Below are 25,155 nucleotides of genomic sequence, written 5' to 3' on the forward strand. Positions count from 1 at the left end.
CAGCCCTGCACTCATTTGATTCACTCCTTTCTTAACACTTATCATTAGATGGAATTCATTGTTTCTTCTCTTGTTCATTGTCTGTCTCCCATACTTGATTTTAAATTCCATGAGGTCAAGGACCATGTATCTTTTCCTTATTTTTTCTTTGTTTTTTATTTTATTTTATTTTGTTTATTTTTTCTTTTTTTTTACTTTTTTTTTTTTTTTTTTTTTTTTTTTGAGGCAGAGTCTCTCTCTGTTGCCCAGGCTGGAATGCAGTGGCACAATATCAGCTCACTGCCATCCCTGCCTCCTGGGTTCAAGCAATTCTCCTGTCTCAGCTTCCTGAGTAGCTGGGATTACAGGTGCATGCCACTATGTCTGGCTAATTTTTTCTTTTTCTTTTTTTTTTTTTTTTTGAGACAGAGTCTCGCTGTCCCTTAGGCTGGAGTGCAGTGGTGCAATCTTGGCTCACCGCAACCTCTGGCTCACTACAATCTCCACCTCCTGGGTTCAAGCAATTCTCCAGCCTCAGCCTCCCAAATAGCTGGGACTACAGGTGCGTGCCACCACACCCAGCTAATCTTTTGTATTTTTAGTAGAGACAGGGTTTCACTGTGTTAGCCAGGATGGTCTCGATCTCCTGACCTCATGATCCACCTGCCTTGGCCTCCCAAAGTGCTGGGATTACAGTCGTGAGCCACTGTGCCCGGCCTAATTTATATATTTTTAGTAGAGATGGGGTTTCACCATATTGGCCTGGCTGGTCTTGAACTCCTGACCTCAAGGGATCCACCTGCCTCAGCCTCCCAAAGTGCTAGGATTACAAGCTGAGCCACCACACCCGGCTTCTTTTTTATTTTTTAAGACACAGGATTTCGCCCATTGCCCAGCCTAGAGTACAGTGGCGAGATCCTAGCTCACTGTGGCCTTGACTTTCGAACTCAAGCGACCCTCCAACCTTAGCCTCCCAAACTATTAGTATTATAGGCGTGAGCCACTGCACCCAGCCCAGAAGTCTTTAAAGCTTATAATACATTAAAGTCATATGGGGAAAAAGGACATGGTAAAGACCATAAACATATTACTATATAACCCAGCAATCCCAGTCCTAGGTATTTACTCAAGTGAAGTAAAAACTAATGTTTACATAGAAGACTGTACATGAACATAGAATTACCCCCAAATGGTAACAGCTCAGATGTTTTATTATTATTGTTGTTGTTTGCTACCACACTTTTTTTTTTTTTTTTTTTTTTGATGGAGTTTTGCACTTGTTGCCCAGACTGGAGTAGAATGGCGTGATCTCAGTTCACTGTAACCTCTGCCTCCCGGGTTCAAACAATTCTCCTGCCTCAGCTTCCTGAGTAGCTAGGATTATAGGCATGTGCCACCATGCTCGGCTAATTTTGTATTTTTAGTAGAGATGGGGTTTCTCCATGTTGGTCAGGCTGGTCTCGAACTCCTGACCTCAGGTGATGTGCCTGCCTTGGCCTCTCATAGTGTTGGGATTACAGGCATGAGCCACCGTGCTTGGCCTTTTTTTTTTTTAAAGTAAAGACAAGGTCATGCTATGTTGCCAAGCTGGTCTCAAACTTTTGGGCTCAAGTGGTCCTCCCACCTTGACTACAGGTGCATGCCACCACACCCAGCTAATCTTTTGTATTTTTAGTAGAGACAGGGTTTCACCGTGTTAACCAGGATGGTCTCGATCTCCTGACCTCATGATCCACCTGCCTTGGCCTCCCAAAGTGCTGGGATTATAGGCGTGAACCACTACACCTAGCACAAATGTTTTTTAGCTGGTAAATGGTTCAACAAACTGTGATACATTCTTTCAGTGGAATACTACTTATCAAAAATAGAGACAAACTATAGTAATGATACATGCTGCAATGTGAATGAATCTCAGATGCTCTATGTCAAATGAAAGAAGCCAGACTCAAAAGGCTAAGGTACTATATGATTCTATCTATATGATGTTCCATAGGGATAGAAAACAGGTCTCTAGTTGCCAGGGAATGGGAGAAGGGATGTACAAAGACAAGAGAATTGAGGGAACTATAGAGTGTAGATGATGGGATATGGAGTGGAACCTCCTTAACAGGAAGGCAGTACTAATGTGTGTGTGTATTTTTTTTTTAGAGGCAGAGTCTCACTCTGTTGCCCAGGCTGGAGTGCAGTGGCACGATCTGGGCTCACTGCAAGCTCCGCCTCCCGGGTTCACGCCATTCTCCTGCCTCAGCCTCCTAAGTAGCTGGGACTAGAAGCGCCCGCCACCACGCCTGGTTAATTTTTTGTATTTTTAGTAGAGACGGGGTTTCACCATGGTAGCCAGGATGGTCTCTATCTCCTGACCTCGTGATCCACCCACCTCGGCCTCCCAAAGCGCTGCAATTACAGAGGTGAGCCACCGCGCCCGGCCATGCTTTTTTTTTTTTGATATAGAGTCTTGCTCTGTCACCTGGACTGGAGTGCAGTGGGGCGATTTCTGCTCACTGCAACCTCCGCCTCCTGAGTTCAAGCAATTCTCCTGCCTTAGCCTCCTGAGTAGCTGGGATTACAGGTGCACGCCACCATACCTGGCTAATTTTTTGTATTTTTAGTAGAAACGGGGTTTCACTATGTTGGCCAGGATGGGCTCAAACTCTTGACCTCGTAATCTGCCCACCCTGGCCTCCCAAAGTGCTGGGATTACAGGCGTGAGTCACTGCGCCTGGCCGGCAGTACTCATGTCTTAAAACTTTAGTTACAGTAACTTTTTTTTTTGTTTCTTTTTTTTGAGATGGAGTCTTGCTCTGTCTCCCAGGCTGGAGTGCAGTGGCATGATCTTGGCTCACTGCAACTTCTGCCTCCCAGGTTCAAGCAATTCTCCTGCCTGTAACCTCCTGCCTACAGTAACTTTTAGCAACTGTCTACTCTGTTTTGATTGAAAGCAAATCCAAGTCTCTGTTATAATCGATTGGTATCAAAACAGGAATACCAGTGTATTTGTGAACCTGAAAGGGTCAGAGAAGAGATTAGATCTTCTCTGTATCAGAGAAGATATAGATCTTGACTGTGGTCGTGGTTTAAAGTATTTGTCAAACTCATAGAACTATATGTATTAGCATATTAGAAGAGTATATTAGAAAGGATAAAATATACTATATATAAATTATACCTCAAGTTTGGGTTTTTTGTTTTGTTTTTGTAGATACTGGGTCTCTACAAGCAAGCCTCCCACCTTGGCCTCCCAAAGTGTTGGGATTATAGGTGTAAACCACTGTGCCCAATTTACCTCAAGTTTTAAAATGAGTATAAACACCCAAGTGTTGATATAATTTGCATTTGGTCCACAGAGTGACCATTTTGGTATGAAAAAGTAGAGTATGATTTCAGTCTTTCAGGAAGTTGGTATGTTAGCTCTCTCTAGTGAAATGACAAGAGTTAACATTTTTTTTTTTTTTTGAGACGGAGTCTCGCTCTGTTGCCCAGGCTGGAGTGCAGTGGCCGGATCTCAGCTCACTGCAAGCTCCGCCTCCCGGGTTCACGCCATTCTCCTGCCTCAGCCTCCCGAGTAGCTGGGACTACAGGCGCCCGCCAGGTCGCCCGGCTAGTTTTTTGTATTTTTAGTAGAGACGGGGTTTCACCATGTTAGCCAGGATGGTCTCGATCTCCTGACCTCGTGATCCGCCCGTCTCGGCCTCCCAAAGTGCTGGGATTACAGGCTTGAGCCACCGCGCCCGGCCAAGAGTTAACATTTTATGAGTGTTTATGAACAAGAAAGTGTCAGCTGCTTAATCTGAGAAGGTCATTTCTCATTCTAGCCAAGGAGGGAGGGTATACTCCTAAAATAGAAAGAGACTGGGAGAATAAAACAGATACTTTGTAGTAGTCTGTTATTTTACAATCTGTCCTGGCACTTGATCCATAATTGTATAGTGCCATCATCATTAAGGAATATTACTACTAGTGTTTATTAGCTTTATCTTCTTTCTTGTGGCAGAAGGGAAAAATGTTTTAGACTAGTAAACCATGACTCAGGAGCCAGGGTTCTATCTGCCGAGGGTTGAATCATGACTCTGTCGTGTACCAGCTGTATTACCAGGTAAGTTACACAGCTTGGGGAAGTTACTGAAATTCCTTAGTTTCTTGGCCTGGTGCGGTAGTTCACACCTGTAATCCCAGCACTTTGGGAGGCCAAGGCGGGTGAATCACTTGAGGTCAGTAGTTCAAGACCAGCCTGGGCAACATGATAAAACCCCATTTCTACTAAAAGAACAAAAATTAGCCAGGCATGGCTGGGTGCGGTGGCTCACGCCTGTAATCCCAGCACCCTGGGAGGCCAAGGCAGGTAGATCACGAGGTGGGGAGATTGAGAATATCCTGGCTAACATGGTGAAACCCCGTCTCTACTTAAAAAAAATTAGCTGGGCTTGGTGACGGGCGCCTGTAGTCCCAGCTACTCGGGAGGCTGAGGCAGGAGAATGGTGTGAACCCAGGAGGCGGAGCTTGCGGTGAGCCGAGACTGTGCCACTGCACTCCAGCCTGGGTAACAGAGCGAGACTCCTTCTAAAAAAAAAAAAATTAGCCGGGAGTGGTGGCGGGCGCCTGTAGTCGCAGCTACGGGGGAGGCTGAGGTAGGAGAATGATGTGAACCCGGGAGGCAGAGCTTGCAGTGAGCTGAGATTATGCCACTGCACTCTAGCCTGAGCGACAGAGCAAAACTCCGTCTCAAAAAAACAAAAAAATTCGCCAGGCAAGGTGGCATGCTCCTGTAGTCCCATCTACTTGGGAGTCTGAGGCACGGGAATTGCTTGAATCTGGGAGGTGGAGGTTGCAGTCAGCTGAGATCGTGCACTGCGCTCTAGCCTGGGCAACAGAGTGAGGCTGTGTCTCAAAAACAAGAGACCAGGCCTGGTGACTCACGCCTGTAATCCCAGCACTTTGGGAGGTTGAGGCGGGCAGATCACGAGGTCAGGAGATTGAGACCATCCTGGCCAACTTGGTGAAACCCCGTCTCTACTAAAATACAAACAATCACCCAGGTGTGGTGGCACGTGCCTGTAGTCCCGGCTACTCGGGAGGTTGAGGCAGGAGAATCACTTGAACTCAGAAGGCAGAGGTTGCAGTGAGCTGAGATTGCCCCACTGCACTGCAGCCTGGGCGACAGAGCAAGACTCCATCTCGAAACAAACAATAAAAATCAAGAACAACAACAAAAATCTCTTTTCTTTCATTATCTTTAAATGGTAATGCTATCAGTTGTTGTGAAGATTAAGTATCAGATGTTTAGAAAAGTACCTGGCATTGGGCCGGGCACAGTGGCTCACGCCTGTAATCCCGGCACTTTGGGAGGCCAAGGTGGGTGGATCATGAGGTCAGGAGATCAAGACCATCCTGGCTAACACAGTGAAACCCTGTCTCTACTAAAAATACAAAAAAATTAGGCCGGGCGCGGTGGCTCAAGCCTGTAATCCCAGCACTTTGGGAGGCCGAGACGGGCGGATCACGAGGTCAGGAGATCGAGACCATCCTGGCTAACCTGGTGAAACCCCGTCTCTATTAAAAAATACAAAAAATTAGCCGGGCGAGGTGGCGGGCGCCTATAGTCCCAGCTACTCGGGAGGCTGAGGCAGGAGAATGGCGTAAACCCGGGAGGCGGAGCTTGCAGTGAGCTGAGATCCGGTCACTGCACTCCAGCCTGGGCGACAGAGCGAGACTCCGTCTCAAAAAAAAAAAATTAGCCGGGCGTGGTGGCGGGCGCCTGCCAACTACTGGGAGGCTGAGGCAGGAGAATGGTGTGAACCCCGGGAGGCGGAGCTTGCAGTGAGTTGAGGTCGCTCCACTGTACTCCAGCCGGGGCAACACATTGAGACTCTGTCTCAAAATAAAAGAAAAAAAGAAAAAAGTACCTGGTATCTAGTGAGTACAGTATAATTGTGGACTGATATTGGTATTAGCAGAAAGCAGAGCAAGTAACCTTCTGTTGTGTTTTTGAGTGACTAGACTGAGTTGAGGAGACTTCATGTGAGAAGGGAACCATGTGACAAAGCAAATCTCGGTTGTAGTCATGGCTTACTTACTGGCACTTCCTTCTTACTGTCATCTCACTTAAATGACCAGGACAAGGCAGAGGTGGGTGAATGGGGGAATAGGGCTTGTGAAATTAGGATTCTGGTGTAGTGGCCAGCACACTTACTGCTTGTTGTCAGAAACTGGATTAAACACTGGACGCTTTTTCTGGTTTAAGTATTCAGAGTATAAAATGACCTCAGAAATTACAGTTTGTAAGCTTATTCAAAACTGCCCCACAAATGCCAGTTTTACCATAAAACACAGTAAAAGGTTAGCTAGCTATACCAGTTAAAACAGTGAGTAGGTTACCTTTGTAAACGTGATTCTTACCAGTCCCAGAGAACCAATGCTTCTGTTGTTTAGGGTAGAATCAGGAACAATTTGGGGATAGCCTCCAGTTTGGTTCCAGTTCCTGTCCAACTTCAGACATATATTTCCCATTAAAAAGGTGGAGCAGATTTTGTAAACATTTCTTCAGCACCTTGGAATCCTAGCAGTCAGTCTGTTCATGCTGATAGAAGTCCCTGTGACAGTGTCCTTTAGTTGAAAGCACAAAAATATAAAAAAGATCTAGAGAGGGTGGGCATTTTATTATTCTTGGATATTCTTTCTCTGCTGAACAAAACTGATGTGCCTATTTCTGTCCCATTAGGAGCTCTTGTCCCTGGCAAAGCGAAAGCGCAGTGACTCTGAGGAGAAGGAGCCGCCTGTGAGTCAGCCTGCAGCCTCGTCAGACTCGGAGACATCTGACAGTGACGATGAGGTGGGTGTGGAGGGCCTCAGCTTCTGGGACCATTAGATAGTTGAGGGTCCTCACTTTGGTGGCTCCTGTTGGCCTCACTTCCTTAAACTGAGACTTACAACGTAAGATCTACAAGAATTTTTTTGGGAAAGAAAATGGTGTAAGGAAGGCCGGGCGTGGTGGCTCATGCCTGTAATCCCAGCACTTTGGGAGGCTGAGGTGGGTCGATCACCTGAGGTCAGGAGTTCGAGACCAGCCTGGCCAACATGGGGAAACCCTGTCTCTACTAAAAAATACAAAAATTAGCTGGGCATGGTGGCGCATGCCTATAATCCCAGCTACTCCGGAGGTAGGAGAATTCCTTGAACCCAGGAGGCAGAAGTTGCAGTGAGCCTAGATCGCCCCACTGTATTCCAGCCTGGGTGACAATGCAAGACTCTGTCTCAAAAAAAAAAAAAAAGAAAAAGAAAATGGTGTAATGAAAGCTACTGAATGTCATATTCATTGTGCCGCAAGTTACCTAGTGGGTCCTTCTGCAGAACATGCGTAGCCATTCTGTAGCCTTTTTTTTTTTTTTTTTTTAGCCTTATTGCAGAAGTGATACAGTCAGTAGTCATGTTTTTTTCTTTTTTCTTTTTTTCTTTTTTTTTTTTTTGAGACAGAGTCTTGCTCTCTTGCCCAGGCTGGAGTGCAGTGGCGCAGTCTCTGCTCACTGCACTGGGTTCACGCCATTCTCCTGCCTCAGCCTCCCGAGTAGCTGGGACTATAGGCGCCTGCCACCATGCCTGGCTAATTTTTTTTATTATTTTTAGTGGAGATGGGGTTTCACCTTGTTAGTCAGGATGGTCTTGATCTCCTGACCTCGTGATCCACCCGCCTCGGCCTCCCAAAGTGCTGGGATTACAGGCGTGAGCCGCCGCGCCCAGCCTCTCTTTTTAATTTTTGAGTCATCTTTTTAATCTCACTTTCATGTTAGAAAATAAATTCTATCAAGGATGCCATAGTTTAATGGGAAATACTTTAGTGAGAAAAGAATCTTTCTTTGGGAAGGTTGATTCAACATCCCTCAGAGTGATGGTGTTAACTTCAAAGGAGGAAAATCCAACTGTTCATTGTCTAGACCACGGTCACTTTCCCAAATTACCTGCCAACAATGGCAGGCCCTAAACGGTCCAGAACCTTAATGAAGACAGGGATAAGGGGACAGATATTTGAAACACTTCTTACATGTTTCTCATTTGATTTGTTTATTTTATTTTATTTTTTTGAGAAGGAGTCTCACTCTGTTGCCCAGGCCAGAGTACAGTGGCATGATCTTGGCTCATTGCAACCTCTGCCTCTCGGGTTCAACTGATTCTCTTGCTTCAGCCTCCCGAGTAGCTGGAACTACAAGCATGCATCACAATGCCCGACTGATTTTTTTAGTTTTAGTGGAGACAGGGTTTCGCCATGTTCGCCATTCTGATCTCAAACTTCCGAGCACAGTTGATCCACCCGCCTTGGCCTCCCAAACTGCTGAGATTACAGGCGTGAGCCATTACATCAAGCCTTCCATTTGATTTAAAGTATTTTCTTCCCCTTAGTAATTCCTTGGAGAGAAGCCGGATATCACCTTTCAATGTAATTTCTTACCCTGTAGCCTAGGAAAATATTTGTTAACAGTAAAATAAAAAATGTTTATTTAATACAATGAAATTTAATTAGCAGCTGAATAGTGTTTACCTGTGTCCTGAATGTGCATATTGGAGTGATTCCCTTCTGATCAACTGTAGTGATAATCTCTTTTTTTTTTTTTTTAAAGACTGAGTCTTACTCTGTCACCCAGGCTAGAGTGCAGTGGCACAATCTCAGCTCACTGCAACCTCTGCCTCCTGAGTTCAAGCGATTCTCCTGCCTCAGCCTCTCGAGTAGCTGGAACTACAGGCATGCCCCACCACACCCGGCTAGTTTTTGTATTTTTAGTAGAGACAAGGTTTCGCCATGTTGGCCAGGCTGGTCTCGAACTCTTGACCCCAGGTGATCTACCCTCCTCAGCCTCCCAAAGTGTTGGGATTATGAGTGTGAGCTACTGCACCCAGCCATGATATTCTCTTAATCTTAAATAATTTAATAGATCTAAAATTGCTTTCTGCGGCAAGAAGTCATGAAAGTTTACTCTTTTGAGGCCCAGTCTCACTGTGTCTGCCAGGCTGGAGTGCAGTGGCGTGATCTTGCAAGGCTCACAGCAACCTCTGCCTCCCGGGTTCAAGCAATTCTCCTGCATCAGCCTCCTCAGTAACTGGAACTACAGCCGTGTGCCACCACACCTGGCTGATTTTTTTTTTTTTTTTTTTTTTTTGAGATGGAGTCTCGCTCTGTCGCCCAGGCTGGAGTGCAGTGGCCGGATCTCGGCTCACTGCAAGCTCCGCCTCCCGGGTTCACACCATTCTCCTGCCTCAGCCTCCCGAGTAGCTGGGACCACAGGCGCCCGCCACCTCGCCCGGCTAATTTTTTGTATTTTTAGTAGAGACGGGGTTTCACCGTGTTAGCCAGGATGGTCTCGATCTCCTGACCTCGTGATCCGCCCGTCTCGGCCTCCCAAAGTGCTGGGATTACAGGCTTGAGCCACCGCGCCCGGCCCCGGCTGATTTTTTATTTTTAGTAGAGACGGGGTTTCACTGTGTTGGCCAGGGTGGTCTCGAACTCCTGACCTCAGGTGACCCGCCCCATTGGCCTCCCAAAGTGCTGGGATTACAGGCATGAGCTACCGAACCCAGCCTCTTTTTTTTTTTTGTGACAGAGTCTCACTTTGTTGCCAGGCTGGAGTGCAGTGGTGTGATCTCAGCTCACTGCAACCTCTGCCTCCTGGGTTCAAACAATTCCCCTGCCTCAGCCTCCCAAGTAGCTGGGACTGCAGGCGCATGTCACCACACCCAGCTAATTTTTTGTAGTTTTAGTAGAGTCGGGGTTTCACCATGTTAGCCAGGATAGTCTCATTCTCCTGACCTTGTGATCTGCCTGCCTTGGCTTCCCAAAGTGCTGGGATTACAGGTGTGAGCCACCATGCCTGGCCAAAAGTTTATTCTTTGTGTTTTTTTTTTTTTTTTTTTTTTTTTGAGACGGAGTCTCGCTCTGTCGCCCAGGCTGGAGTGCAGTGGCCGGATCTCAGCTCATTGCAAGCTCTGCCTCCCGGGTTTATGCCACTCTCCTGCCTCAGCCTCCCGAGTAGCTGGGACTACGGGCGCCCGCCACCTCGCCCGGCTAGTTTTTTGTATTTTTCAGTAGAGACGGGGTTTCACCAGGTTAGCCAGGATGGTCTCGATCTCCTGACCTCGTGATCCGCCCGTCTCGGCCTCCCAAAGTGCTGGGATTACAGGCTTGAGCCACCGCGCCCGGCCACCAAAAGTTTATTCTTTGTTTTTAATGGAGGAGCTATAATTTCTCTCAAATTAATAAAAAATCAGAGGGGGTCTATGAAATAATTTGCTTTTTCATTTTGTTTTCTATTTTCTTTCTTTAAATGCCTAGATAACACAGAAAAACCTTGAAATAATTTTCTCTCCCACTATTCTTTTTTTTTTTTTTTTTGAGACCTAGTCTTGCTCTGTCGCCCAGGCTCTCCCACTATTCTTATAGCTACTTTTATTTATTTATTTATTTATTTTTTGAGACGGAGTCTCGCTCTGTCGCCCAGGCTGGAGTGCAGTGGCCGGCTCTCAGCTCACTGCAAGCTCTGCCTCCCGGGTTTACGCCATTCTCCTGCCTCAGCCTCCTGAGTAGCTGGGAATACAGGCGCCCGCCACCTCGCCCAGCTAGTTTTTTGTATTTTTTAGTAGAGACGGGGCTTCACTGGGTTAGCCAGGATGGTCTCGATCTCCTGACCTCGTGATCCGCCCGTCTCGGCCTCCCAAAGCGCTGGGATTACAGGCTTGAGCCACCGCGCCCGGCCGCTACTTTTATTTTTCGTGTTTCAGAAGTCAGCTGCTGTGGTCCACCCTTGCCACTCAATATTCTATTAAGTTCGAATCTGTGTTATGCCTGGAATACCTTGTAATGTGTTTGTGGTCTCTGTTATTCCTTAAGATACAAGCAGTAAGTCCGCTTGGAACACATTTACTCTCCATATTTCTGTTGTTAAAGTTCGTCAGAGTCCTAACTTTCGCGGTTACTATTGAGATTCCCTTCCTCTTTTTTTAGCCAAAGCATTAGAGGAGCCCACGACTTGTGTTGGAGGAGATCCACATCCATAAAATCCTTTATGGTTTAGGGTTCCCTTTATTACTCGCAGCTGCTTAATAATGTAAAAAACTGCTCATCTTAGAGCACTACCCAACGATTTGTACACATATTGGAGAAAAAGCTGACAGTAGGCTGCACCCTGCCCAGTAGGAAATGAGCCTTTGAATGACTTTTCCCCTACAGGATTCTTAGCTCCTGCTGCTTCCTCCAGGTTCTAGTTCTCCAGGCCCTCAGGCTTATTTTACTGTACTCCAGTCCCTCTCTCATGAGAGCAGCGTCTATATCGTGGTCATTGTGAAAGATGCCAGTTTTTCGGTTTGCATCATGTCTCTTTGGCTCAAGATACTAACTTAGAACAGAGCACTTCAGAGTTAGAGCAAATGGTTCATTATTTTGGACAATTCAGAAAATAACTATTAAAATCTTTATTAAAAAATTCAGCCACTGTATAACTCAATGTTATTACTGTGAGCTCAAACTTATTGCTGCTGTGGACCTTTTAGATTGGGTAAGGGACTTCTGAGAGATTCTTAAGATATAAAGTTTGAGACAGTGGCTCTTTTTTTCCCTTTCATAATGTGTTTGTTGTTGTTGTTATTGTTGCTGTTTTTTGAGACGGACGGAGTCTCTCTTTGTTGCCCAGGCTGGAGTGCAGTGGCGCGATCTTGGCTCACTGCAAGCTCTGCCTCCCGGGTTCATGCCATTCTCCTGCCTCAGCCTTCGAGCAGCTGGGACTACAGGCGCCCGCCACCACGCCCGGCTAATTTTTTGTATTTTTAGTAGAGAGGGGGTTTCACTGTGCTAGCCATGTTGGTCTCTATCTCCTGACCTCATGATCTGCCCGCCTTGGCCTCCCAAAGTGCTGGGATTACAGGGGTGAGCCACTGTCATAATGATTATTAATACATGTTTCAGGGGTAAAAAAACACATACTGAAGTAGTTTGCTATGTCTTCTCATTTCTTCAACTTTTGTGTCTTTATCACCTACCTTTTAGAAATTTGGTTGTTAAAGTGGCAATTCTCAGGCTGGGCATTTGTCTCATGCCTGTAATCCCAGCACTTTGGGAGGCCGAGGCAGGTGGATCACTTGAGGTCAGGAGTTCAAGACCAGATGGGCCAACATGGCGAAACCCTGTCTCTACTAAAAATACAAAAATTAGCCGGGTGTGGTAGCGGGCGTCTGTAGTCCTAGCTACTCGGGAGGCTGAGGTATGAGAATCGCTTGAGCCCAGAATGAGCCCAAAAGGCAGAGGTTGCAGTGAGCTGAGAACACTCCACTACACTCCAGCCTGGGCGCCAGAGTGAGACTGCATCTCAATAAAAATAAATAAATAAAGTGGCAATTTTCCATCAGAGGACGCCCTCCTTGTACTAGAAGCTGCCCTGGAGTTTTTTCAAACTTATATATGTCTCTCTTACTGTTTATTTTCATTAGTGAGCCATGAATATAGGTAGAAAGAAATACGTTTGTCCCCTCAGATTTGCTAGGACAGAAAATTGGTCAAGAACAACAGAGCTAAAAAGTTAATTGGTAATTTGTTTATAAAATCAGAGACATGCACTGATTTTAGAGCAAAAAGATATTTAGCTGCCGGGCGCGGTGGCTCAAGCCTGTAATCCCAGCACTTTGGGAGGCCGAGACGGGCGGATCACGAGGTCAGGAGATCGAGACCATCCTGGCTAACACGGTGAAACCCCGTCTCTACTAAAAAAAAATACAAAAATCTAGCCGGGCAAGGTGGCGGGCGCCTGTAGTCCCAGCTACTGCGGAGGCTGAGGCAGGAGAATGGCGTAAACCCGGGAGGCGGAGCTTGCAGTGAGCTGAGATCCGGCCACTGCACTCCAGCCTGGGCGACAGAGCGAGACTCCGTTTCAAAAAAAAAAAAAAAAAAGATATTTAGCTAATTGATGAGCAGGGAGGGGAAATGGAGAGAAGCTCTGAAAGTTTTCTATCCAGAAAAAAATGGATACACTGGACATTAAGTATAATGTCATATTAGTGAGGAAATAAGTAGATGTTTCACGTATAATGTATCTTGGCTGGGGGAAAAGCTGAAATTTAATGACAGAGTATATACGTGTCCTATTATTTTTGGTGATTGAATTATTCTTGGTATCTGGAGGCACATGTAAAACTAAGAAGCAATGCTGTTTGTAAGATTTACATTGGCCAAGGTCATAATGCTGTGGTGTGGCACTTTGATGCTATCTATCACTTCCTCTCCTTGAAAGCATTTGATAGGAGAAGAAACATCGAGGATTCAAACAAGAGTGATTGGAAGGGAAAATAACAAGATGAGGAAGAGGAGAGCTAGCAGCCATTCGATCATGAGTTGGGGTTAAAAAAAAAAAAAATGGCCAGCAGGGTGTGGTGGCTCACACCTGTAATCCAGCAATTTGGGAGGCCAGGGTGGGAGGATTGCTTGAGCTGGGAAGTTCAAGACCAGCCTGAGCAACATGGCAAAACCCCATCTCTACTAAAAATACAAAAATTATTGTAGCTAGAGGTGCAATAACAAAAATTAGGCTGGGTGCAGTAGCTCACTCCTGTAATCCCAGCACTTTGGAGGCTGAGATGGGTGGATCACGAGGGCAGGAGCTCGAGACCATCCTGGCTAACATGGTGAAACCCTGTCTCTACTAAAAACACGAAAAAATTAGCCGGGTGTGGTGGCGAGCGCCTCTAGTCCCAGCTACTCCAGAGACTGAGGCAGGAGAATGGCGTGAACCCGGGAGCTGGAGCTTGCGTTGAGCTGAGATTGCACCACTACACTCCAGCCCGGGCGACAGAGCAAGACTCCATCTCAAATAAATACATAAATAAATAAATAAATAAAAATTAAAAAAGAAAAAAAGACTTTTAAAAAATACAAGAATTAGGTGTGGTGGTGTGCACCTGTAGCCCCAGCTACTCAGGAGGCTGAGGTGGGAGGATCACCTAAGCCCAGGAGGTCAAGGGTGCAGTGAGCAGTAATCATGCCATTGCACTCCAACCTGGGCGACAGAGTGAGACTCTATCTCAAAAGAAAAAATAAAAATACTTCATAGGGTTTTTCTTTTTTTTTTTTAGCCAGAGTCTCACTCTGTCGCCCAGGCTGGAGTGCAGTGGTGCAATCTCGGCTCACTGCAACCTCCGCCTCCCAGGTTCAAGCAATTCTCCTGCCTCAGCCTCTCGATTAGCTGGGATTACAGGCATCTGCCGCCACGCCCGGCTAATATTTTGTATCTTTAGAAGAGATGGGGTTTCACCGTGTTGCCCAGGCTGGTGTTGAACTCCTGAGCTCAGGCGATCTGCCTGCCTCGGGCTGTCAAAATGCTAGGATTACAGGCGTGAGCCACCGCGGCCAGCCCGTTGGATATCATGTGTAGTAGTTTTTCTGTTGATTTAAAGCCATGACTATGAATCACAGTTCCTGTACTGTAAAAAAAAGTCTTCCAAAATATCAAGCTGTGTGGTACTGCTTTATACGGCTTCCTTTCTCGTCTGTTATTATTGGTGAGAAGTGACCATTGTGCTCGTTTCTTGGTAATGTCTTCTTTAACACTTCCAACTTACTGCATCTGTTCTTCGTGGGGTCAGGAAGCCAGGGAATGCCATAGAGTTTAGGCTGGAATACTGCGCTTTAGTGCTTGAACTTAGTAACAGCTATTTAGATTGCTCGTGAGCTTTATATTTTATTTATTTATTTTATTTTATTTATTTATTTTGAGACAGAGTCTCTCTCTTTTGCCCTGGCTGGAGTGCAGTGGCGCGATCTTGGCTCACTGCAAGCTCTGCCTCCCAGGTCCATACCATTCTCCTGCCTCAGCCTCCCAAGTAGCTGGGACTACAGGTGCCCGCCACCACGCCCAGCTAATTTTTTTTTTTTTTTTGTATTTTTAGTAGAGACGGGGTTCCACTGTGTTAGCTAGGATGGTCTCGACCTCCTGACCTTGTGATCCACCCACCTCGGCCTCCCAAAGTGCTGGAATTAGAGACGTGAGCCACTGCGCCTGGCCTCATAAGCTTTATTTTTTACACATTGGTTCTTAACTATGTAGACAAGCAGACAGTAACTCCTCATCTTTCTAGACACCATTAAGATCTCATTGCAAGAATTTGGAATAAGGTGATTTTCATGGACTAGTTTAATCGCTCAAATGTATTTACAAGAAATTCCAACACTCCCAACCTAACAGTGTAATGTAGTATTAATTATATTGTGCATTTTTTGGTATCATTTCTGTTTTGCTTGTGCTTTTGTCTTTATAACTAGACTACAAGTTTTTGTGATTGAGTGCAAGGATTCTTTATGCTTTCTAGTTGAATGTATGTGATTGCTTGATGATGAAATACAATAGTGTCTTTTGTACTTTGATTAATTACACAGTAGAAAGGAAAAGAAAGCTAAGATATTCTTCATGTCTTCAGGCTGACATTAAATTGGATTTACTGCCTCCTGTCACTTGGGATTTTAAAAATTTGCATTTACTCTTCAACTCCTCTGACCCCCCCCCCCCTTTTTTTTTCTCTTTTTGGAAACAGAGTCTTGCTCTGTCAAGAAGGCTGGAGTGTGGTGGCTCAATGTCTGCTCACTGCAACATCTGCCTCTTGGGTTCAGGCAATTCCTGTGTTTCTGTATTCCGAGTAGCTGGGATTACAGGCGCATGCTACCACGCCCAGTTAATTTTTTGTATTTTTAGTAGAGACAGGATTTCACTGCGTTGGCCAGGCTGGTCTTGAACTCCTGGCCTCAAGTGATCCGCCCGCCTCGGCCTCCCAAAGTGCTGGTCCCAGCACGGGTGTGAGCCACCCCACCCAGCTTCCTCTGACTCTTTTTTTATTTTCAGAAAAAAACACCTAAATCAAGAACTGTGCCCTCTCAGACACATCTCTTCTGTGGCCATTGTCAGTATCTAGAGTAATGACTACAGAACCTTTCTTACAGTTACTTTGACTCAGAATAACATTCAGTTCATATGGAAACCTACAATGTTACAGGGTCTTAGAGATCATCTGAACTTTTTTTCCCCACAGATGAGAGAACAGACTCACAGAAATTCTCATTTTCAGCCGGGTGCAGTGGCTCACTCCTGTAATCCCAATGCTTTGGGAGGCTGAGGCGGGCTGATCACGAGGTCAGGAGATAGAGACCATCCTGGCTAACACAGTGAAACCCTGTCTCTACTAAAAATACAAAAAATTGGCCAGGCATGGTGGCAGGCGCCTGTAGTCCTAGCTGCTCAGGAGGCTGAGGCAGGAGAATCACTTGAAATCAGGAGGTAGAGGTTGCAGTGAGCCGAGATTGCGCCACTGCACTCCAGCCTAGACGACAGAGCGAGACTCTGTCTCAAAAAAATATATATATATTATTTTATTTTCATAAAATAGTACCTCACATGTACATAGAACTTCCTGGTTTCTAGTGTGTTCTAAAACTCTTCTTATTCTCTCTCCTTTTAGTCTCACACTACCCTGGTAGGTGGTCAAGGCAGTGTTATTATTCCTACTTTATAGATAAGGAAACACTCTCTGGTTAGAGGCTTGGCTCCATCTCAGTTCTTTAGACCCTCATCCCAGTATAGTTTGTCACTAGCCCAGCTGTTACTCTTTTTTTTTTTTTTGGAGACAGTCTCCCTCTGTCACCCAGGCTGGGGTGCAGTGGTGCAATCTTGGCTGACTGCAACCTCCACCTCCCAGGTTCAAGCAATTCTCCTGCCTCAGCCTCCTGAGTAACTGGGATTGTAGGTGCCTACCACCAGGCCCAGCTAATTTTTGTATTTTTAGTAGAGTCAGGATTTCACCATGTTGGCCAGGCTGGTCTTGAACTCCTGACTTCAAGTAATCCACCTGCTTCCGTCTCCCAAAGCGTTGGGATTATAGGCATGAGTCACCACACCCAGTCCCAGCTGTTATTTTTGAACCCTACTTACTGAGAGGTATTTTATTTCACTTGTAAATGCAGTTCAGAGTCACTGGGTTGGAATGGTTTCTGTGCTGGGTCCTGAGACCTAGGAATATGGGTATTCCTTACCTATTAGAAATAATTTGCTCTCTGAAATCTTGAAGTGTCTTTACTTTCCTGCCTTCATCATGTTCAAAGTACTCAGCGTCTCAATGCCACCCAGTTCCAGTGCAACCAGTCCCTGCCTTGTGTTTCTTCCCGTCTTTCAACTGAGTGCCCAGGAGGACAGTTGCTTCACAGAATGAGGACCTGCTTATAACATTCTATACACACTCATGTGGGAATATAGTACTCACCTTCCTTGTTTCACTAGGTAATTGTTGCCCATTAGAATATCTGTTACATCAGTGAGAGTCAAACTGCCAATCTCTATTATTGGGAAGAAAACATATTCCATCCAGTATCTTTTTAAGTTTTCTTCATCGCATATTTACAAAATACTTTTCTGGTGTTCTGTGGGGCTGCATACATGTACACCTAGGAAAGCAGGATGTGAGTGTGTACAAGAGTCCTGACAATGGATCCTTTCCTTTACCCAGATAGATGGTTTTTGAGCAGTGGTCATTGGGAGATCCTCTGGCCTCTGTACTTGGTTCAGATGCAGACCAGTGGGTGTTCATTTTCTCATTCTTGGCTTATGTTTGGGGCATTTGAGGGCACTTTGAAGGTTATAACAGAGCTTACCTTTCAGTAGACCCACAGTTCTCAAAATGGTTTAAGAAGTGCCAGATCATGTTCTCTACTTCCTCCTGGATGGGGAAAGTGTAAGAACATCCCTTTAATTCCCTGCTTTATTCTTTAGATCCCATTTACTACTACACCCTGGTGAAGTCATTCATTTTCCCTCTGTCTCAGAATCAGGTGAATAAGACTTTTGCAGGGTTGGGTGAGCCATCTCTGGACTAACAGCTGGATTAAGATATTTCCATATCGGCCGGGCGCGGTGGCTCAAGCCTGTAATCCCAGCACTTTGGGAGGCCGAGGCGGGCGGATCACAAGGTCAGGAGATCGAGACCATCCTGGCTAATACGGTGAAACCCCGTCTCTACTAAAAAATACAAAAAACTAGCCGGGCGAGGTGGCGGGCGCCTGTAGTCCCAGCTACTCGGGAGGCTGAGGCAGGAGAATGGCGTGAACCCGGGAGGCGGAGCTTGCAGTGAGCTGAGATCTGGCCAGTGCACTCCAGCTTGGGTGACAGAGCGAGACTCCGTCTCAAAAAAAAAAAAAAAAAAAAGATATTTCCATATCAATTCTGCTTAGACTCTGTTCTTGGGAGAAGAGGTACAGAGCAAATATTTTAAGTATGTGCTTAGGCAAAAAAGCGTTCGGGAATCTCTGGTTTATAGGAGTAAATGTGATCTATTTTCCAAGAAAAAAATCTTTGGGAGATTATTGGGACCTATTTGAGTCTCTTTCCCTGGATTAAATAAGAATAATGATGAGACTGGCTTCCAGATTTTAAGTGATCATTTATCTTTGAGTGGTGGCAATACAGGTGATTAAAAAAAAATCTAATTAAAAAATAGGAAATATTGGCTGGGTGTGGTAGCTCATGCCTGTAGTCTCAGCACTTTGGGAGGCCGAGGCAGGCAGACGCCCTGAGGTCAGGAGTTTGAGACCATCCTGATCAATATGGTGAGAGAACCGACTCACAGCAATTCTCATTTTCACGCGGGTGTGGTGGCTCTACTAACCCTGTCTCTGCTGAAAATACAAAAATTAGCCGGGTGTGGGGGCAGTCGCCTACAGTCCCAGCTACTCGGGAGGCTGAGGCAGGAGAATCACTTGAACCCAGGAGGCGGAGGTTGCAGTGAGCCTAGATCACGCCACTGCACTCCAGTTTGGGTGACAGAGTGATTCTCCGTCTTAAAAAACAAAACAAAACAAAAAATAGGGAATGTTTCACAAATTTGCATGTCATCTTTGCACGGGGGTCAGGCTAATCTCTGTATTCTAATTTTAGATATGTGCTGCTGAAGCAAGCACAGGTAATTTTTTAAAATTAATTTTTTATATTTAATTATTTATTTATTTGAGACAGGCTCTCACTCTGTCACCCAGACTGGAGTACAGTGTCGTGATCTTGGCTCACTGCACCCTGGACCTCCTGGGTTCAAGCCATTCTCCTACCTTAACCTCCTGAGTAGCTGGGACCACAAGTGTTCACCACCATGTCTGGCTAATTTTTGTATTTTTTGTAGAGACTGAGTTTCGCCGTGTTGCCCAGGCTAGTCTTGAACCCTCAGCTCAAGCAGTCAGCCTGCCTCGGCCTCCCAAAGTGCTAGGATTTCAGGTGTGAGCCACTGTGCCCAGCCTATTTTATTTTTATTTTTATTTTTTGTCCCTGTTATAGCAGCAAGTGATTTTTTTTTTTTTTTTTTTTTTTTTGAGACAGAGTCTCGCCTGTGTCGCCCAGGTTGGAGTGCAGTGGTGCGATCTCAGATCACTGCAAGCTCCTTCTCCCGGGTTCATGCCATTCTCCTGCCTCAGCCTCCCGAGTAGCTGGGACTACAGGTGCCTGCCACCACACCTGGCTAATGTTTTTGCATGTTTAGTAGAGACAGTGTTTCACCATGTTAGCCAGGATGGTCTCGATCTCCTGACCTCGTGATCTGCCCACCTTGGCCTCCCAGAGTGCTGGGATTACAGGCATGAGCCACCGCGCCCGGCCGGCAGCAGGTGATTTTTTTTGTTTTTTGAGACGGAGTCTCGCTCTGTCGCCCAGGCTAGAGTGCAGTGGCGCGATCTCGGCTCACTGCAAGTTGTGCCTCCCAGGTTCACGCCATTCTCTTGCCTCAGCCTCCTGAGTAGCTGGGACTATAGGCGCCTGCCACCATGCCCAGCTAATTTTTTGTACTTTTAGTAGAGACAGAGTTTCACCGTATTAGCCAGGATGGTCTCGATCCCCTGACCTCGTGATCCGCCCGCCTCGGCCCCCCAAAGTGCTGGGATTACAGGCATGAGCCACTGCGCCTGGCCAGCAGGTGATTTTTTAAATTAAAAAATATATATCCTTAAATAGAATTGGGGTCTTGCTGTGTTTCACAGGCTGGTCTCCAACTCCTGTGTTCAAGTGATCCTCCCACATTGGCCTCCCAGAGTGCTGGGGTTATAGGTGTGAGCCGCCACACTTGGCCTGGTGATTTTTTTTTTTTTCCAACTTTACAAATTCTTTTCTGGTTGTGCACAGTGGTGTGTTTCTGTAGTAGTAGCTACTCAGGAGGTTGAGGTGGGAATATCACTTGAGCCCAGGAGTTTGAATACAGCCTGGGCAACATAGTGAGACCTCATGGCAAAAACGAAAAGAAAATAAAAAGCAAACAACTTTTCTATATTTTTAAGGCCTAATATAATGAACATTTATTATTATTAAAATTAGATTTTAAAGGTTTATTAAAAATAAAATACAGGCTGGGTGCAGTGGCTCATGCCTGTAGTCCCAGAACTTTCGGAGACTGAGGTGGTAGAATTGCTTGAGCTTAGGAGTTTGAGACTAGCGTTGGTAAGACAGTGAGGTCTCCTCTCTACAAAAAGTTAACAAATTATCCAGGTATGGTGGCATGCACCTGTAATCTCAGCTGCCCAGGAGGCTGAGATGAGAGAATCTCTTGAGCCCAGTAGTTCAAGGCTGCAGTGAGCTATGATCATGTCACTGCATTCCAGCCTGGTCAACAGAGCAAGACCCAATCTCAAAAATAAAAAATAAAATGGGCTGGGCGCGGTGGCTCAAGCCTGTAATCCCAGCACTTTGGGAGGCCGAGACGGGCGGATCACGAGGTCAGGAGATCGAGACCATCCTGGCTAACACGGTGAAACCCCGTCTCTACTAAAAATACAAAAAACTAGCTGGGCGAGGTGGCAGGCGCCTGTAGTCCCAGGTACTCGGGAGGCTGAGGCAGGAGAATGGCGTAAACCCGGGAGGCGGAGCTTGCAGTGAGCTGAGATCCGGCCACTGTACTCCAGCCCGGGAGATAGAGCGAGACTCCATCTCAAAATAAAATAGAATAGAATAGAATAGAATAGAATAGAATAGAATAGAATAGAATAGAATAGAATAAAATAGAATAAAATAAAATAAAATCTTGTAAATATACAAGTAGTGGAACTACAACTTCTCAGTACTGTAACATATATGTAAGAAATTTTAGGCCAGGCGTGGTGGCCCATGCCTGTAATCCCAGCACCTTGGGAGGCCAAGGCAGGTGGATTGGGAGTCCAAGGTCCAGCCTGAGGTCAGGGGTTTGAAACCAGCCTGACCAACATGGAGAAACCCCGTCTTTACTAAAAATACAAAATTAGCCAGGCATGGTGGCACATGCCTGTAATCCCAGCTACTCAGGAGGCTGAGGCAGGAGAATCACTTTAACCCAGTAGGCAGAGGTTGCAGTGAGCCGAGATCGGGCCTTTGCACTCCAGCCTGGGCAACAAGAGCAAAACTCTGTCTCAAAAAAAAAAAAAAAAAGAAATTTTAAGTTTAAAAGTAAACTCACCCACATTATTGTAATCCCCCCAAAACCTTGTCACATATTTCCTTTGGTGTGCTAGACCTGGCTGAGTCAGCCTCATGGGAGGTAAGGCAGCTTTGTTGTTGGAAGAAAAACACGACGTTCCCTTCTCACTTTCAGGTTTAGTTAAGAAGGCCCCTTTTGGCCGGGCGCGGTGGCTCAAGCCTGTAATCCCAGCACTTTGGGAGGCCGAGACGGGCGGATCACGAGGTCAGGAGATCGAGACCATCCTGGCTAATACGGTGAAACCCCGTCTCTACTAAAAAATACAAAAAACTAGCCGGGCGACGAGGCGGGCGCCTGTAGTCCCAGCTACTCGGGAGGCTGAGACAGGAGAATGGCGTGAACCCGGGAGGCGGAGCTTGCAGTGAGCTGAGAGCCGGCCACTGCACTCCAGCCCGGGCGGCAGAGCAAGACTCCATCTCAAAAAAAAAAAAAAAAAAAAAAAAAAAAAGAAGGCCCCTTTTCACTCAAAGCATTTTTATTTTCTTCTAGTTTACTCTTCTCTTCTCACTGCCCCACAAGGGACAAACATTATAGACTATGAATGAATGACAGTTGCTAAGCTTAGGTTGAGGCAGATCGAAGCAGATAGAGGGAGAGGGTTAAGAAAGCCGTGGCTTCCTAGCACCTGCTGAGTTGGATTCACCTGTATGACTTCAGGTCATTTTGCTCTCATAAACACTTTTTTCCCCCGAGGAATGCAGAATTTGACTCTCTTCCATGTGACAAACCCAAATCTGTAGGCAAAAATAGACCTAGTCCCTCTGACACACATGTGACCCTGACAGCCCAACATTTATGCTCTCAACCTCTTCATATTCCCATTGGGTAGAAGCAGAAAGGGCCAAGACAGTGTTTGGAAAAGGTCACTCATGCCCGTTTTCAAAACTAACCAATAAATGTTGAGAGTATCTATTATGCATATAGTTGTGTTATTGTTTTATAACAAGAGCCAGTGTAAAAGGTGTTTTATATATTATTTACTCGAGTAATATCTTCATTGTCAGCATAGAAAGTTGGTATATTAGGCCGGGCGCGGTGACTCAAGCCTGTAGTCCCTGCACTTTGGGAGGCAGAGGTGGGTGGATCGCTTGAGGTCGGGAGTTTGAGACCAGCCTGGCCAACATGGCGAAACCCCATCTCCACTAAAAATACAAAAATTAGCTGGGCATTGTGGCAGGCACCTGTAATTCCAGCTACTTGGGAGGCTGAGGCAGGAGAATCGCTTGAACCCAGGAGGCAGAGGTTGCAGTGAGCCAGGATCACACCACTGCACTCCAGCCTGGGTGACAGAGTGAGACTCCATTTAAAAAAAAAAAAAAGTTGACATATTTTAGCTCATTTAACTAAGAAAGTGAACACTTTGGCCTTCTTTAGGTTGTTTCATACTGGCTTTAAAATTGTCTTCCTGGCCAGGCACAATGGCTCCTGCCTGTAATCCCAGCACTCTAGGAGGCCGAGGCAGGTGAATCACGTGGTCAGGAGATCGAGACCATCCTGGCTAACATGGTGAAACCCTGTCTCTACTAAAAATACAAAAAAAAAAAAAAAAAATTAGCTGGGCGCGGTGGCAGGTGCCTGTAGTCCCCGCTACTCAGTAGGCTGAGGCAGGAGAATGGCATGAACCCGGGAGGCGGAGCTTGCGGTGAGCCAAGATCACGCCACTGCACTCCAGCCTGGGCGACACAGCGAGACTCCGTCTCAAAAAAAGAAAAAAAGTATCTTCCTTGAAATGATGAAAATGTGAAATGATTGAAAACTCAGTCATTAAAAGGGAAGCATTAGGGCTATGCAAGGTGGCTTGTGCCTATAATCCCAGCACTTCGGGAGGCCAAGGCTGGAGGATTGTATGAGTCTAGGAGTCTGAGACCAGCCTGAGTGACACAGCAAGACCCTGTCTCTACAAAAAAATTAGCTTGGCATGATGGTGCACACCTATAGTCCCAGCTACTCAGGAGGCTGAGGTAGGAGGATCACATGAACCTGGGAGGTGGAGGCTGCAGTGAGCTATGAACCTGCTGCCCTGCACTCCAGCTTGGGTGGCAAACAAGACCCTGGCTCAAAAACAAAAAAAAGATTTAAAATAGCACCCTTTTACAATGTTTTGTGACGGTAAACTAGCAGACTGTTCTTAAGAATAGCTCTGGCCGGGCGCGGTGGCTCAAGCCTGTAATCCCAGCACTTTGGGAGGCCGAGACGGGCGGATCACGAGGTCAGGAGATCGAGACCATCCTGGCTAACACGGTGAAACCCCGTCTCTACTAAAAAAAATACAAAAATCTAGCCGGGCAAGGTGGCGGGCGCCTGTAGTCCCAGCTACTGCGGAGGCTGAGGCAGGAGAATGGCGTAAACCCGGGAGGCGGAGCTTGCAGTGAGCTGAGATCCGGCCACTGCACTCCAGCCGGGGTGACAGAGCGAGACTCCGTCTCAAAAAAAAAAAAAAAAAAAAAAGAATAGCTCATATGGAAAATTTCTAAGTTGGAAACATCTTCAGAACTACACCTCTACCCAACCCCACCCCCTCAAAAAAAAAAGGACCAAAATAATTTACTTCTATTACCTATTGTGAAAATAGGAGGAAAATAGGAGGTTAATTTCTCCTTTTTTTTTTTTTTTTTTTTGAGACGGAGTCTCGCTCTGTCGCCCAGGCTGGAGTGCAGTGGCCGGATCTTAGCTCACTGCAAGCTCCACCTCCCGGGTTCCCGCCATTCTCCTGCCTCAGCCTCCGGAGTAGCTGGGACTACAGGCGCCCGCCACCGCGCCCGGCTAGTTTTTTGTATTTTTTTAGTAGAGACGGGGTTTCACCGTATTAGCCAGGATGGTCTCGATCTCCTGACCTCGTGATCCGCCCGTCTCGGCCTCCCAGAGTGCTGGGATTACAGACTTGAGCCACCGCGCCCGGCCTAATTTCTCATCCTGTTATAGAAGGAACGAAGACTTTGTGCCTTTGTTGGATATTAGATATAGAAATATTATGTTAATGCCAGACTTAATATTCAGTCTGTGATAATCAAAAGATGATTATTCTTTATGGTAATTAGAATAAAGTTTCTGAGTAAAGTGTTTTTCACCTAAAATCATTTTAAGTTGGCAAGTGAAGATATCAAAGGAGATATGGTTTAATGTAACTAAATAGTCTGCAAATTTGTAAAGTGGTCGTATGGCCTTTCAACTTATAATTAAAGTGCTTGAAGATAGCTTTTCGGTCTTGAGGTAGTTAACTGTATTGCCTGCCTGTTTGACAGTGCACATTACAGGTTCCTTATGTTTAGATATCTGGGATTTCCTGTTTATGATCCAGTTTAAATGTCATGTTATTGTGTAATATATGCCACTGTTTTAAAAAGGATATTCACATATATTTAATGATGTACATTACTTTCTGCTTCTTTGGAGTTAGTGCCAGTGCTGCCATTCATGCCAAAGAATGGCCTTCATCCTTTCTCTCTGTGCTTTCTGCAGTTTTCTCCTGGGCACAGGCTACGTTCCCTGCCTTCCTGAGACCTACCCCGGAACTAAACCATTCTCCATATTGAAACCCAGACATATCAACCATTAACGATTACTGCCATCTCTGCCACATAAAACATCAGAAGCTGTTTTTTTGACTTGCCATAAAGTTGATATCTTTTCTGTTTTCTGTTGGCAATAAAACATCCATGAGCTGGGTGCAGGATGCGCACCTGTAGTTCCAGCTAC

At 45.9% G+C, this 25,155-nt stretch overlaps 1 protein-coding gene and 1 pseudogene across 1 annotated transcript in view; one reads left to right on the forward strand and one right to left on the reverse strand.

Annotated features, from left to right (window-relative positions):
- The window catches only part of RTF1 (RTF1 homolog, Paf1/RNA polymerase II complex component), a 71,971-nt gene that overhangs the window by 14,830 nt on the left and 31,986 nt on the right, over positions 1-25,155 (forward strand). Inside the window, exon 2 of the mRNA XM_030921424.1 lies at positions 6,695-6,805. Coding sequence (XP_030777284.1) covers positions 6,695-6,805 — 111 coding nt within the window. The remainder of the gene's footprint in view (positions 1-6,694; positions 6,806-25,155) is intronic.
- Positions 18,835-18,934, reverse strand: LOC115894411 (annotated as a pseudogene).

Source organism: Rhinopithecus roxellana, chromosome 17, assembly GCF_007565055.1.
Source record: "Rhinopithecus roxellana isolate Shanxi Qingling chromosome 17, ASM756505v1, whole genome shotgun sequence".
Lineage (NCBI taxonomy): Eukaryota > Metazoa > Chordata > Mammalia > Primates > Cercopithecidae > Rhinopithecus > Rhinopithecus roxellana.